At 43.3% G+C, this 16,557-nt stretch overlaps 1 protein-coding gene across 1 annotated transcript in view; it reads left to right on the forward strand.

Moving 5' to 3' along the window:
- The window catches only part of LOC105866836 (chloride intracellular channel protein 5), a 105,765-nt gene that overhangs the window by 46,639 nt on the left and 42,569 nt on the right, over nucleotides 1–16,557 (forward strand). The window contains exon 2 of the mRNA XM_012756442.3: nucleotides 14,012–14,121. Within this exon, the coding sequence (XP_012611896.1) occupies nucleotides 14,012–14,121 (110 nt within the window). The remainder of the gene's footprint in view (nucleotides 1–14,011; nucleotides 14,122–16,557) is intronic.

A 16,557-nucleotide genomic window follows, 5' to 3' on the forward strand; every position in this document is an offset into this window, starting at 1 on the left:
TCCACTAGACTTCAATAGAAAACCTCCAGGAATAAGTGACAGACTTCATCTCTCAGTTCCATCCATCTGTCTTCCTTGGGTCCAGCCCTTCTTGTCTTTGGCTCCTGAACTATTTGGAAAAAAAACAAATTTTGGTCGCAGAATATTGCTTTGCACAGAAACTCAATGGCTTTGTAGAGAACAGACATGCATGTGACTATCATTGTACCAACAGCTAACCAAGTATGAGTCACTTTCCCCATCTCCCTTCATGGTAAATGCAGGCCTGACCTAGTTTAGGATCACTTTTGTCTTGCCAATGGATGGTGGCTATAGTTCTTTCTGTGTTTGCTTTTGCTATTGAATTCATTGCTCCATACACAAAAGGCATTGTTGAACTTTTGTGCCTTCAAAGAAGAGGTCTACTGCCTCTTCACAAGGCATAGCATTTCATAAATAGGGATGTTTAATGAGCTCTTCCTAAATGTCTTCTGTGGTCATAATGACAATAGCTGTAAATTTATAAAGTGAATACCATGTGTTTTATACATGCTATCCTCTATCCATATAAAAACCCTGCAGGGTAGATATTTTTGCCTTCAATTTGAAGATAAGAAACCTGAAGTTAAGTGTGTGTGTGTGTGAGTTATCTGCTGAGCAACAAACCACCCCAAAACTTAGTGGCTTTAAACAATAGAAACTTGTATTTTTTTTCATGAATCTGTAGCTTGGCCTAGGTTTGGTGGGAATGGCTAATTTCACTTTACTAGATGTCTTTTTGGACAGCTCAAAAGCTGAGGGCTGGAATCATTTGATGTCTCACTCATTCACATGTCTGGCTGTCCATGCAACCTGTCATCATCTGAGAACTTAGCTGGGATTGTCAGCCAGAATATTACACAATGCCTCTTCATGTGCTCTGGGCTTCCTCACAACATGGTGGCTGGGTCCCCAGGGAAAGCATCCCCAAAAAGAGTGAAAGCCAGACAGAAGCTATATCAGTTTTTATGACCTAGTTTCAGAAATCACACACTGTGTCCCTTCTGCCATATTCATGTAAACAACCACAAAAACCTGCCTGATTTCAAGAAAAAGAGAAATAGAGACTCCACCTCTAATTGGGGACTTGGTAAGGTTATGGAGAGCTTATAGGATTGGAAATAGTGCTATAGCCTCTTTGGGAAAATCAGTCTGCCACACACAGCTCAGTTGGTTGGTGACAGGGCTGGAATTTGAACCCAAGTCTGCATGACTCTTTATCAAGCCCTTGACACTGTGCCACAGAATTCTGTGATGTTGAGGACTGAAGTTTGCCTCCAGAGTGATGGAATTTAGCTGTTAAGTGTTATACCTGGGCTAGTGAGCAGAAAGAGCCAAACGTAGAGGCAGATGCTTGGACTTTGGAAGCTCCCAAGGCATGGTGCAGGTTTATGATCCTATGATACAAGAGCTACTCTGCCATCCTAAGCATGATGGAATCACTTGGAAGACAAACCAAGAAGTCAAACTTAACACTTACTGGGTTCTGAGAGAAAAAAAAATCACTAAGTCATACTCATGCTAATGGAACATAGCAACTATGTTAGAAGGACAGATCATTTGGTATTAAGAAATAATAACAATAGGGCATATTGTCTGACGTTTACTCATAAGAAGACCTCAGGTATCTAATAACTGGCAAAATATTTCATTGAAATGAGACGAATTATAGAATAATATATAACATTGGAGTGAGATAGGCTAGGAGCTAGAACTATTAATAACAAGGAATACTTGAATCAAGCAAGTCCTACAGCATTTCAACATTTCCCCTTTTTTTCTCTTTATCTGACTTTACCTTCCTTCCTTCCCCTCCCCTCCCCTCCCCTCCCCTCCCTTCCCTTCCCTTCCCTTCCCTTCCCTTCACTTCCCTTCCCTTCCCTTCCCTCCCCTCCCCTCCCTTCTCTCCCCTTCCCTTCCCTTCCCTTTCCTCTCCTTCCCTCCTTCCTTCCTTCCTTTCTTTCTTTCTTTCTTTCTTTCTTTCTTTCTTTCTTTCTTTCTTTCTTTCTTTCTTTCTTTCTTTCTTTCTTTCCTTCTTTCTTTCTTTCTTTCTTTCTTTCCTTCTTTTCTTTTTTTCTTCCTTTCTTTCTTTCTTTCTTTTCTTTCTTTCTTTTCTTTCTTTCTTTTCTTTCTTTCTTTCTTCTTTCTTTTTCTTCTCTCTCTCTCTCTTTCTCTCTCTCTTTTCTTAACTCAGGGGTAAATAGCATGTTTATAGGTCTAGACACCAGAGTTATCACTAACTTGGGGAGGATAATCGTTTTCTCAGGAGCAGATAATCTGTTCTCAGGAGTAGATAATCATGTTCTCAGGAGTAGATAATCATGTTCTCAGGAGCAGATAATCATGTTCTCAGGAGTAGATAATCATGTTCTCAGGAGTAGATAATCATGTTCTCAGGAGTAGATAATCACGTTCTCAGGAGCAGATAATCTGTTCTCAGGAGTAGATAATCACATTCTCAGGAGCAGATAATCTGTTCTCAGGAGTAGATAATCATGTTCTCAGGAATAGATAATCACGTTCTCAGGAGCAGATAACCGTGTTCTCAGGAGTAGATAATCCTGTTCTCAGGAGTAGATAATCTGTTCTCAGGAGTAAATAATCATGTTCTCAGGAGTAGATAATCACGTTCTCAGGAGCAGATAATCTGTTCTCAGGAGTAGATAATCACGTTCTCAGGAGCAGATAACCGTGTTCTCAGGAGTAGATAATCCTGTTCTCAGGAGTAGATAATCATGTTCTCAGGAGTAGATAATCTGTTCTCAGGAGTAAATAATCATGTTCTCAGGAGTAGATAATCACGTTCTCAGGAGCAGATAATCATGTTCTCAGGAGTAGATAATCATGTTCTCAGGAGTAGATAATCATGTTCTCAGGAGTAGATAATCACGTTCTCAGGAGCAGATAATCTGTTCTCAGGAGTAGATAATCATGTTCTCAGGAATAGATAATCACGTTCTCAGGAGCAGATAACCGTGTTCTCAGGAGTAGATAATCCTGTTCTCAGGAGTAGATAATCTGTTCTCAGGAGTAAATAATCATGTTCTCAGGAGTAGATAATCACGTTCTCAGGAGCAGATAATCATGTTCTCAGGAGTAGATAATCACGTTCTCAGGAGCAGATAATCTGTTCTCAGGAGTAGATAATCACGTTCTCAGGAGCAGATAATCTGTTCTCAGGAGTAGATAATCATGTTCTCAGGAGTAGATAATCACGTTCTCAGGAGCAGATAATCAAGTTCTCAGGAGTAGATAATCACGTTCTCAGGAGTAGATAATCACGTTCTCAGGAGTAGATAATCACGTTCTCAGGAGCAGATAATCTGTTCTCAGGAGTAGATAATCACGTTCTCAGGAGCAGATAATCTGTTCTCAGGAGTAGATAATCGTGTTCTCAGGAGTAGATAATCATGTTCTCAGGAGCAGATAATCACGTTCTCAGGAGCAGATAATCATGTTCTCAGGAGTAGATAATCATGTTCTCAGGAGTAGATAATCATGTTCTCAGGAGCAGATAATCATGTTCTCAGGAGCAGATAATCACGCTCTCAGGAGCAGATAATCTGTTCTCAGGAGTAGATAATCGTGTTCTCAGGAGTAGATAATCACGTTCTCAGGAGCAGATAATCATGTTCTCAGGAGTAGATAATCATGTTCTCAGGAGTAGATAATCATGTTCTCAGGAGCAGATAATCATGTTCTCAGGAGCAGATAATCACGCTCTCAGGAGCAGATAATCTGTTCTCAGGAGTAGATAATCGTGTTCTCAGGAGCAGATAATCTGTTCTCAGGAGTAGATAATCACGTTCTCAGGAGCAGATAATCTGTTCTCAGGAGTAGATAATCGTGTTCTCAGGAGTAGATAATCATGTTCTCAGGAGCAGATAATCACGTTCTCAGGAGCAGATAATCATGTTCTCAGGAGTAGATAATCATGTTCTCAGGAGTAGATAATCATGTTCTCAGGAGCAGATAATCATGTTCTCAGGAGCAGATAATCTGTTCTCAGGAGTAGATAATCATGTTCTCAGGAGCAGATAATCACGCTCTCAGGAGCAGATAATCTGTTCTCAGGAGCAGATAATCATGTTCTCAGGAGTAGATAATCATGTTCTCAGGAGTAGATAATCATGTTCTCAGGAGCAGATAATCATGTTCTCAGGAGCAGATAATCATGTTCTCAGGAGTAGATAATCATGTTCTCAGGAGCAGATAATCACGCTCTCAGGAGCAGATAATCTGTTCTCAGGAGTAGATAATCGTGTTCTCAGGAGTAGATAATCACGTTCTCAGGAGCAGATAATCTGTTCTCAGGAGTAGATAATCATGTTCTCAGGAGCAGATAATCACGTTCTCAGGAGTAGATAATCATGTTCTCAGGAGTAGATAATCTGTTCTCAGGAGTAGATAATCATGTTCTCAGGAGTAGATAATCACGTTCTCAGGAGCAGATAATCTGTTCTCAGGAGTAGATAATCACGTTCTCAGGAGCAGATAATCTGTTCTCAGGAGTAGATAATCGTGTTCTCAGGAGTAGATAATCATGTTCTCAGGAGCAGATAATCATGTTCTCAGGAGTAGATAATCATGTTCTCAGGAGTAGATAATCATGTTCTCAGGAGTAGATAATCATGTTCTCAGGAGCAGATAATCACGCTCTCAGGAGCAGATAATCTGTTCTCAGGAGTAGATAATCGTGTTCTCAGGAGTAGATAATCACGTTCTCAGGAGCAGATAATCTGTTCTCAGGAGTAGATAATCATGTTCTCAGGAGTAGATAATCACGTTCTCAGGAGCAGATAATCACGTTCTCAGGAGCAGATAATCTGTTCTCAGGAGTAGATAATCATGTTCTCAAGAGTAGATAATCACGTTCTCAGGAGTAGATAATCATGTTCTCAGGAGTAGATAATCACGTTCTCAGGAGCAGATAATCTGTTCTCAGGAGTAGATAATCACGTTCTCAGGAGCAGATAATCTGTTCTCAGGAGTAGATAATCATGTTCTCAGGAGTAGATAATCACGTTCTCAGGAGCAGATAACCGTGTTCTCAGGAGTAGATAATCGTGTTCTCAGGAGTAGATAATCGTGTTCTCCAAAGGGCACCACACATGGAGAGGGAAGAGCAGTGGGCTGAGGGCACAGGTCAGGAAGGGGAACAAGCAGGCCACACGCAGGACCTGCTGCACAATGCGTGGGGCCAACTGCAAAATGAAAATGAGGGACCCTTTGTTCAAAAAGTTATCAAGAACTTCAAGACAGCAACAGCAGAGCATTAAGCCAAGTGTGGGGCCCCACGCACCTGCAGGGACGGCGTGCCCACGAAGCTGGCCCCTGCCACATGAGAGGCACCAGGGGACGAGGGAGGCTGCAGAGGGATGACTTTAAGAAAAGGGATCATCAAAAGTTTTAGCTACAAGAGAAACATTAGGAAGGATGAAGACGCACAGAACACAAAAATGAATTGCTTAGGCCAGAAAGAGATTGATAGAGAGCTATCTCAGAAGAGCTTGTTAAACACAAGCAGGACTGACAAGAGGTTTAAAAGAGACCCATTCACTTATTCAAATAATTGGACATGAAAGAATAGGGGGAAAAAAAGCCATGTGGGGGTGGAACGAAGGGCTGGGAGAAGGGCCTTGGTGTTGAGTTGGAAAGGGCAGTTCTTTCTCAGAGGGTGGAGTGACAGGAGGGTGAATAGAGACTCAGTGGAGACTAACAGAGCTCAGGGCAGGCTGAAGGACACCCCCAAGAGGGCTTAAGCACAGTGAAGTTTTGCAGCACAGGAAGTCGTAGGCAGCCTTGGGCCCAAAGCCGCCATCAGACCAGGCCAGTCACTCAGGGTCAAAGGCACCACTGGGCCCTGGTCTCTCAGTCAGGGACTGGAACAGGGTGGCCTACTGGGCATAGACCTACAGGTTCTTCTGGGAGGGGATATGTACACAACCCTACGCAGTTGTTTATAAAACAATCTGGTAAGCGATGACAGACACTGATTAATGGCTTACCTGTCTCAGGTAATATTTTTAAATTCACCTTGTGTGATGGTTAATTTCATGTGATAACTTATCTGGACCATAGTGCCCAGATAGTTGGTCAAACGTTATTCTAGTTGTTTCTGTGAAAGTGAGTTTTGGATGAGATTAACATTTAAATCGGTGAATTTGGGGTAAAGAAGATTGTGCTTATACTATGGACAGGCCTCACAGAACAAAGACTGAATTCCTTTGAGGAAGAGAGGATTCTGCCAGCAGTCTGCCTTTGGGCTCGAGCAGCAGCTCTCCCCTGCTGGCCTGCCCTGCACCCCTGGGGCTCCCCCAAACCTCCAGGATTGTGTGAACCAACTCCTTAAATAAATCTTTCTTTCTCACTCACTCTCCCTTCCTCCCTCCCCACCTCCTCTCTTTCTCTCTCTACATATTTATATAAATAACAGTACTATAATATATAATCTATTATATAATATAAAAGCAGGATGTGTAAATGTCTCTCTCTCTATAGTAGATATAACAGGATGTGCGAATGTGTGTGTGTGTGTACACACGTCCTGTTGGGTTTAGTCTTCTAAAAACCTTGACTCATATAGCTGGAATTCTTCATGTCACATTGTACAGGCAGGTGTCTGCATAGAGTTGATTCAGTCTCTATGTCTGATTTTAGATAAATGCTGACGTTCTCTGAGATCTCAAATGCATACTTGTTACCCGTTTATAGAATGAAAAATGCCTGAGGGACTCTGGTGAGTTGGACCTTTTGTGGCTGCTGCAGAAAGGAACATTGATTTCCTCAAGGATAGACCTCCCTGCAGTCACGTGGGCCACAAATCATCCAGTCACACCCCTGCTAATGGAAGGCTCACTAACCAAATCACTAGGGGGACAGACCATTTGGTATTTTTAAAACAGTCATAATAAGGAATATTGTCTGACTTGCACTAAGAACAAAAAATGGACTGCTGCATGTCTTGTTATTATAAAGAAAAATTCTTTCTCTTTTATGGGCTACAAACCAGTTTAGTGTTAAATAGATGAGCCACTTTATGTTCAGCGATAGTCCTCTTGGTGTGGCCTTTGCCACTTGGCCACCCTTTTCTGTAAGACCCCAGCCAGCTTGGCGGAGTGGACGATTACAATTAGGAACCAGGAGTCACAAGTCCTGTCCCTGATTCTGCCACGGGACCAGGCTGTGCCACCATGGGCAAGTCATTTATCAGTAAAAAGAAAGAGCTAGACTGTATCATCCCTGAGGTTAGTTACAGCCCCATGGTTACAGAATTTTTATCTGCACGCTGAACAAAATTGTTTAACCATTTGAGTCTTCGGGGACAGGTTTCATGGGCTACAAGTAACAAAAAAATGAAATGACTTAATAAGCTTCCTGGGGAAAATTGAGATTTCTTTCTTAAATACTTCATCTAGGGCTCAACCTTGCCAGATTTTTAAAGAAATAAAAGAGCATAAAAATATTGCACTTTGAAATATCAGACATTGAAGCATCTGATGTAGTCTGGGTCCAATCAGGAGAGGAAAACTACACAGAAGGTTAAACAGAAGGAGTTTAACATGAAGACGTATTAACTGTGATAAAAGAGTAACCGTTATATATACGGAAACCATATGGTGTACTAGGGCTGAGGGAGACTAATCAAGGAAGGGCAAACTTGGAAGGGGATCAGAACTCAGCATAGACGTTCACGGGTTTGGTCAGGCCAGAGCTGGTCTGGAGTGGCCGGGCAAGCAGCAGGCCACTGTCCAGATGCAATCAGCGTTGGTGGCATAGATGAACAGTGGGGTCCAGGCGCCAGCAGGGCAGGAGGTCTTCTGGCCATGTGGGGCTTGCAAAGAGAGTGACATTTCTTTCAAAGAGAGTGACATCTCTATAGCCTCTCTTGCAAAGATGATATATAATAGCCCGTAATAGGAATTATCCAGCATATAACATATAACTGTATAATCATACAACAAATAAATTACATTTGTGTGCCCGCCCTGGCCTTAGACTAGCTGCACATGGGCTAAGTGGGGGCTTTGGTTTCTGTGTTGAGAGTACTGTGGACGGGTCATCACCAGGCAGAGGCTACAGGGTGCCAGAGGGGTTGCATTCCGAGCTTGCAGCTGGGGTGGCTCCATGGCTGCCCTGGCACCCTGCTGCCTCCCAGCGCACACTCAGACAGCAAGAGAACCTCTTCTTCCTCCAGCAGTGCCCTATGGTGCTCCCTACTGAGGAAGCCTAACTTTGCACTCACATTAAAGAAGAAAGGGTGCATTTGGAACTGAGAGGCAATAAACTGGTAACTGACACATCTATCAAGCTTAAATGTCCTCTGGTCATTTCCTGCTATTTCTTCTTGGATTCTCTCTCTGAATATTTCTTCCCTCTGCCGGACTTGGGTGCCCTCAAGTGAGTTTGGGACAATTATCAGCTTCCCCCATTGTCTGGAGACCAAGTTCTGCATACCTGGGCTGTTCATGGGATGTCTTAAACCGGCAGTTCTCCGATGTTGTTCGTGGACTCTTGGGGTCCCCAAGAGGATTTCAGGGGTTTTGGGAGGTCGCAACTATTTTACAGGTTGTATTGAGATGGTGTGCTTCTCTCTCTGGGGTTGTCATTTTGTGGGAAGACTGTGGGTGTTTTAGCACAAATCTGGGCAGTGGTACAAATGGTATTAGAAGGTATTAGCAGTCATGCACAGACAGAAAAAAGAAGAGCCAGTCTCAATTATGAATGTCCTTGATGAAGCAGTAAAAATTATATAGCGTAATTAAATCTCATCCCTTGCATACATGTCTTAAACACTCTGGCTGATGAAATGGGAAATGCAAAGTCGCTCTTTGGCTGTGTTCCAGAGTGTGATGGTTGTGGAAGGAAACACACGTGTGTGACTGAGTGGCCAGCTGAACCAGCTGCCTCCTTCACAGAACACGGTTCTTACTTGAACGAGCAACTGGATACAATAAAATGAAGCTAATAAAATGAAGAACATCGTGCTTACTCAGACTTAGTATTTGCCAGACATTTTCTGGAGAATCAATAAAATGAGCTTGTCATTTCAAGCATAGCAACTGATAATGTTTATTGCAACTGATAAAATGAAAGCTCTCCAGAGAAAATTCGAATTTTGAAAAACATGTCTGTATGGCAGCTTGCGCTTGATACGAGGTTGGCAGCTTTCTTATCCATAAACTTTTTGGATGAGATTAGTGGTGATATTAATGAATGATATATTTTTATATTCTATAATGAAATGGGTATCATTTGGAAGGTCTGCATAAGGCAGTGAAACACTTTTTTCCAAATGACAAACTCACATGTTACAAAATCATGCATGGGTAAAAGACCCAATTAAAGTGCAAGTTAGGTGAGTGGGTTTTGGTAGAACAGGAAAAATTTCATTGCTATGCTTTCAAGTTCCATGTATCTACCATTAAGTACTAAGTGAAGTATCTCAAGAATGGAAAAACAAGCACCACATGTACTCACCAGCAAATTGGTATTAACAGATCAGCACCTAAGTGGACATATAGGAATAATATTTATCGGGTGTCGGGCAGGTGGAAGGAGGGAGGAGGGGATGGGTATATACAAACACAATGAGTGAGATGTGCAACGTTTGGGGAATGGTCATGCCTGAAGCTCTGACTCGAGGGGGGTATGGGCAATATATGTAATCTTAACATTTGTACCCCCATAATATGCTGAAATAATTAAAAAAATAATAATAAAAAAGAAACTACCATTGTTGAGTTTCGGCATGGTATTAAAGAAGAATACCCACGACTATCTGAAAAGGCTACTAAAATACTCCTCCTTTGTCCAACGACATGTCTGTGTGAAGCCAGGTTTTCATAATATCCCTCAATCAAATTAAGTCAGACATTAAAGATATTGTGAAAACAGAAGACAAATGCCACTCTTCTCACTAAATTTCTTTTGTTTTCAGAAAATACAGTTCTTTTATATTAAGATGTCATGTATGTTAACATGTGACATGTTTATTATAATATTTAGATGAATGAATGAGTAAATAAATATTTAAAACATTTTCAGCATGAACTTATAGTAATATCAGTAGCTATAACCCACATAAATTTGGGGGGTAGATCCTTAACAATTTTTAAAAGCATAAAATGGGTTCTGAGACTGAAAAGTTTGGGAACCACAGTCTTAAACAAATCTCCACTAGTCACTTGATACACAAAATTGCAGGAAGTTGTAGGTTCAATGGTTGAGCCCAAGAGGGGTTGAGTTACCCAAGGTCATTCACATGGCGAATTAGGGACAGAGATGAATCTAGAACTACAGTCTCCTGCTGTAGTGTGCTTCAAAACTCAAGTTTGTTTGTTTGTTTGTTTTTAGGATGCTCTTTACAGTGCCAATGAGAGAATTTTGACATTCTCAAGCTATAAAAAGGGAGGGACAGCTCCTTCCCCTCAACACGCATCCATTTAAACAAGCATTGAGTATCAACTAAGTTTCAGGCACTTGTGCTCGTTGCTGTTAAAGGCAAAGTAAATGAAACATGGCCTGTGTTTTGTGGGGAGCCAAGCTTACCATACAGAGGAAGAGATCATATGAAAGATGATATATAATAGCCTGTAATAGGAATTATCCAGCATATAACAAATAACTGTATAATCATACAACAAATATAATTACATTATGCTACTACTGATATTATCATATGTATTAACAATATTATATATGGTGTAATATTTTATAATAAGTTGTATACACTATACCTAGGGAACAGGCAGTACTTGGGGGTTTAGCTGGCAGTGGTGTGCAAAGCAGAATCACGAACTTGGGAAGTTTGCCATTAGCTGTATGCCATTGTCCTTTTGACACTTCCTAGAGTTGCTGTAACAAATTACTGTAAGTGGTGTAGCTTATAACAGAAATCTCCTCTCTCACAGTTCTGGTGGCTGGAAATTCAAAATCAAGGTGTCAACAGGGCCAAGCTCTCTCTCTCCAGGGAAGAGCCCTCCCTTGACTCTAGCTTCTGGTGACTGCCACCAAGCCCTGGTGTTCCTGGGCTGGTGGACACATGGCTGCAATATCTGCCTCTGTCTTCACATGCCCTTCTCCTCTGCACGTCTGTGCCCAAGGGTCTCTCTTCTTATAAGGACACCAGGCACATTTAGAGTCCACTCTGATCCCATAGGACCTCATCTTAAACTTGATTATGTCTGCAAAGACCCTATTTCCAAATAAAGTCCCTTTCGTAGGTGGACATAAATTTTGGGGAAGAGGATTCAACCTAGTACACTACTTTTGTACCTGTCCTCAACCCTCAGTGCTCAGGATCTCTTTGGACCAAAGTCCATCTGGGTTTTTCCTTATATTTTTCACCTGGCCCTTCTCTGTTGATGTTTCAAGTGGTTTCCAAAGCTCACTACATTTAAGCCATGAGTTTAACAGACAGTTTCCCAGGGCCACGGGGCTGTGGGGTTGTGAAGGGGAAGAGAGGAATCCAAAACAGGGACACCTGGACAGTGGAGGTGGACGGCAAGATCCTCACATGTTTCTGTTGGCCTTGGGCGACTTTTGTTTACTAGGCCTAGGATCACAATGTAAGACACTATTAATAAGACATAATTAGAATCCATGGCGTGATGAAGGACATTGCATCCTACACTTCTGGCATAGCTGACTGCACATGGCCTCGAGGACAGGATGTCTGTACCGTTCAACATCATCACCTCCCAGCACCTGGGGACAACATGTGACCTGGCTGGGCCATCAGGTTGGGTTCCAGCAGGGTGTCTCAGAATGCTACGTCTTGATCCAAAACCACCTGGGTTCAATCCTGGCTTCACCGTGGTGGGTCCCTTAAGCCAATTATGTCACCTATCTGTGCCTCAATTTCCTCATTCTGTAAGGGCTGATAGTATCCCACTTTGCAAGCTTTTCAGGAAGAATAAATGAATTGATAATGCATATAAATTGTTTATAACAATACCTGACAATATAGACAATTTGTTATTATTAACATTATTATTATATGAATTTTTTTGTCCAGCTAATAAGAATTCCAATATTTTACTAGTTCATCCTTTAATTCCCTTCTTCTCCCACCACCATGACCACCAGAGGAAAACAGATAACAGTGTGTGGATCTGGCTTTTGCTTTTTCAAATTCTACACTTGTCACTTACATTGTAACTGGCCCTGGAGGAAATTGTCCTGTGTCATCAGGATGTCTTAAAGGACCAAGAACCTGGTGCCTGTCAAGTGCTTCTTGATAGGTTCTTAGGGAACTGCCATTATAAACTCCAGCTAGCGTCAAGCTGTCATTAAATTAATGGTTGCCTGTCTGATAGTGCTTTATCAGTAATTCAGCTCTGTGGGCAGGTATGGCACCCACGCTGGGCCCTCCCACCTGTGCCAGTTTCTATAACGGAACACATGCTATCTCAGTGGCTCAGGGGTGAGTCTGTTCCAGCCCTGGAGAAAAGTGAGTATTGAATAGGGAGTGGAGTTCTTGGTGCAGTTAAGAGGGAGGTAAAATAACTGTAATTTCATAGCAATTACATACAGCCAACACTGTCAAAGGCTCCAGTTTTCCATTATAAACCTGAGCCTCTGCTGGGAGCGATTTGCAGAGTAGAAATAAGCACACAATTAGGCCCTAATGTATGAAAGAAGGCATCGCTGCCTCCCCCATCTGAATGCCACAGCAGAACAAACCCCAAGGGGGAAAATAATATGCTGAACTTCAGGAAAGCATTTTTGTCCTCCCTTTCTTTTTAAAAAAAACCTCCCTTTTAGTAAACCCCCATTCCTGGATGTTGGTTAGATTGTTTGAAGCTTTGCAAGTAAGCCTGGGGGGTCTTCATTACCTGTGCCCTCCCTGACAGTGGAGTCCCCTGCCAGGCCACCTAAGGGGGCCACGGTTTCTAGGGGAGCCAACATCAGATGACACTAGAGCAAGTGGTTTCTGCCTCTAAGTCCATGTTGGGGGGCAATAAACTGCTCAATAGAAATGAATATACAGAGACTAGTGCCCCAACCTTTTTTGCTTGTTCACGTGTTTGCTTAAAATAAATTCTATATGAAATTCATGGATCTGCAGCCCACTCAAAAGTGCAGTGAGGATAGATTTGTCTTTCAGTCTTATAAAAGCCCATCGTTTTGAGGAAGGGAGTGTGCGAGCACTCAGTAATGCTACTGCTGTCACAGGTGCTCCAGTCTTGTCCCCTGGCCCACAGGACAGAAGGCCATAAGCTCCTTGGGGACATGCATTTTTGAATCTCCTGGGTAATTTTCTCCAGTGACCTGCATGTAATTGATAGTCAATACGGATTTGCTGGGTAAAAGGATAATTTAACAAATGAATGGCTTATTGACGCTGAAGGCCAGGTACTAGTCAGAGCTGAGTGGTATATTGATTAAAGTCTTGGGCCTTCTGACTAATCTAGACACAGGGAGATGGGATCAAAGTCTGACATATCTGTTTTGTGACATCCTCATGGAGCAAGGACCAGGGAGTACAAGAGGATAAACTATAGAGGAACATGTTTTAGCTGAGTATAGCTAAAGGAAATCATTTCTAATTGCTAGAGCAATCCTCAGAATGGACTGCTTTGAGAGATTTAAATTACTGGTCGGTGGAGATATTCAAACATAGGCTAGATGATTATTCGGGGGCATAGATGTTGGTGTTCCAGGATCATTTGTGTTAGACTATGTGATGTTGGAGATCTCTTTTTACCCTTAGATACCAGGGTTCTACGATTTCATAAAATTATGATCCTACATAATCACTAAGCCCAGTTCGGCAAGTATTTAGGGAGCCCTTGCACAGTGGCAGGCATTGCCTGGCATTGACGTTAGGAAGACAGAGATGAATGAGACAGGGCTACTGCCCTTTGCATTAGGCTGGGGCTTGGTTTTGGTAAGTCCTCCTGAGACCGGAATGTGGGTGTTTTAACCCTGTGTTCTTCCCTGCGAGTGCACCCATGGCGACTCAGAACTCTGGTTCTCTTCCTTCCAGGCTGGAATCGATGGGGAAAGCATTGGCAACTGTCCTTTCTCTCAGCGCCTCTTCATGATCCTTTGGCTGAAAGGAGTCGTGTTCAACGTCACCACTGTGGATCTGAAAAGGTAACGGGCCTTGCATCAGCGGGGACTATGTTCAGCTGCAGGGACGGAGCACCTTCCGTGAAGCAGGGCAGACGCCTTCCGTGTCTCACGGCGGCTCCTGCTCACACCTCCTTGTCCAGGACTGTGTCGCAGGGCCCGCGTCTCGTTGCAAGGGAGGCTGCAAAAGCCAGTAGCTCACGCGGGGCCCGGCACTGCACTGCCCTGTCTGACAAGGTTGCATTCGCAAGGAAGAAGGAAGGACTGGCTTTGTCTGTGCAGCTGAGGACGTCTGGCTCAGAGGTGAGCACAGACACCTACAGACAAAGGAGTCGGTCATTCCAGTAGCACTCGTGCCATCATCCCTGGGACCCTAGCAGGACTCCAGGCGCGTGAGTCTGAGTCTTGGGGGAGGTGAGATGAGCCCGCTTCCCATGCTACGTTCCCATCCTTAGAAGTCCTTAGTGCGAGGGTTCTAGAATACAGGCCTCGATGGAAAGCTGCTACCGTTTTGTTTTAAATTGCATCATTCGGTACTGGGAGCCACACTCTCTCACTCCTACCGAATGTTCTGTTTCCCCTCCTCTGCCTGTCCTTTAAATGTGGAAAAGCCCAAGGCTCACCCTTCCTCCTGGTGAGCTGGGCATACTCTCCCTGTCATCTTTATGTGAATCATAAAGGAATTCTTTCTGTGAATCCCAGAGCCCTGCTATCATCTAGATGGTTCCACTCAGATGTTCTATTGTCACTTTAAAATCTAGGTGTCTAAAATTGCACCTACTGTTTTTTCTGTGAGTGGGGCTTTCCTCATGAATTCCTTTGTTGTCCCATTTTCTAGGCACTGAAATGTCTCCAGCTTCTTTCTCTTGCCACTTCCATTGTTCTCTCTCTCTCTCTCTCTCCCTCCCCATCCCCCAATCCATCCTTTATTTTATCCTAAGGTTTGTCTTTCTAAAATAATGCTTTAATCAGGCAACTCCCCTGATCGGAAAACCTTCGATGTTTTCACTGTCCATGGAATAACTGCACGTGAATCCCTCTTTTGTCTTTTCCCCGGTTCTTCCCAACACCGTCTCTCAACACATCTCAGCGTGGCCTGTCCACCTCTGTCCTGCTGAGCTGCCTCCTGCTGCCCTTGTTCCTTGCAGCCTCCAATCCTTGGCTAGGACGCGTCCTCTGTCTAACACAGCCCTCTCTTGCTTCCTGTCCCTGCAGATGGCACCAGCCCCCAGGCTCAGCCTCAGCCCCCTCCCTTTGCCACCCCAGGCCTCCTACCACTCTCACCCACCAGCCCAGCTTCTCTGCAAACTCACCAGCACCTCACCAAGTTATGCTATCTACAGTCCTAACGCTTTGCAACTGGCGAGTGCTTTATAAAGATCACGTAATATGTAATCCTGTGAATCTTTTTCTTTGGATTAGATTAGATTCAAATCTAATCTAATGAATCTAAGGATTAGATTCAAATCTAATCCTTTGAATCTTATTTCTCCATGTTACATGAAGAAATGGAGACAGATGCACTCAAATGACTTGACCAAGTGCCCAGCCTGAAATCGGAGGGGCTGCCGCTACATACAGACTCAGTCTTCTTGGTTCAGATACTATGCTCTGCATAAAACATCACTTATGGAGTTTTTTTGCATCTTTCAAATGAGGCCTTCAATCCCTGGAGGACAGGCTGGGATCATGTTTTCAGCTCCTCTCTGCATTCTCCACAGCAACTAGCTTTGGACAGGCTCTCAACTGTAATCTGACAGACCCTAGTATCTGTCACGTGAATGGACATGAGGCCACCATGCAGCTGATGTCCATGATAGCTAAAAGAGAGCAGGAGACTTTCACACAGTTGCAAAGAACAGCTTCCTTCAGTGGAGAATCGAAGGCCTTTGGATCGTCACGTGTGAGAGTGGACCTGAGTGTTCGCAGGAGATCAGAACGGGAAAGGAGGCCACGCCAGCATTCTCCGCATGCTTAGGTCACTCTTTCATGTTAGCACATTGGGTCCTGCCAACACCCCTTAGAGGTAGGCCAGGCATGTATCACCTCTCCAGTTTTGTAGATAAGGAAATGTTCTTACTGCACGTATGCACACACACACACACACACACTCACACACACACTAATTTCTAGGAAAACTTATCCAGGCACCAGTGTTTGTTGACTGAGTGATCTTGAGCTTTGCAGAGCCTCAATTTCCTCATCTGTACAATGGACATAGTGCCTTCCCAATCAATAGGATTATCGTGAGGGCTTAGCGAGGCAGGCCACGGAAAGTTTGCATTCAATGTTGCACCTCATAGTAAGGACTCCATACTTATCGGCTATTCTTAGCGTGATCCTCGCCTTCCTGGAGGTGGCAATCTAGTCAGAAAAAGAAGACTGATGCACATTAATTAATTTGTAAATTAGACCTGGCGATGTGTAACCCAGTGCTAATGATGTAGTTCCAACTACAAG

The sequence above is a fragment of the Microcebus murinus genome, chromosome 5 (assembly GCF_040939455.1).
Source record: "Microcebus murinus isolate Inina chromosome 5, M.murinus_Inina_mat1.0, whole genome shotgun sequence".
Lineage (NCBI taxonomy): Eukaryota > Metazoa > Chordata > Mammalia > Primates > Cheirogaleidae > Microcebus > Microcebus murinus.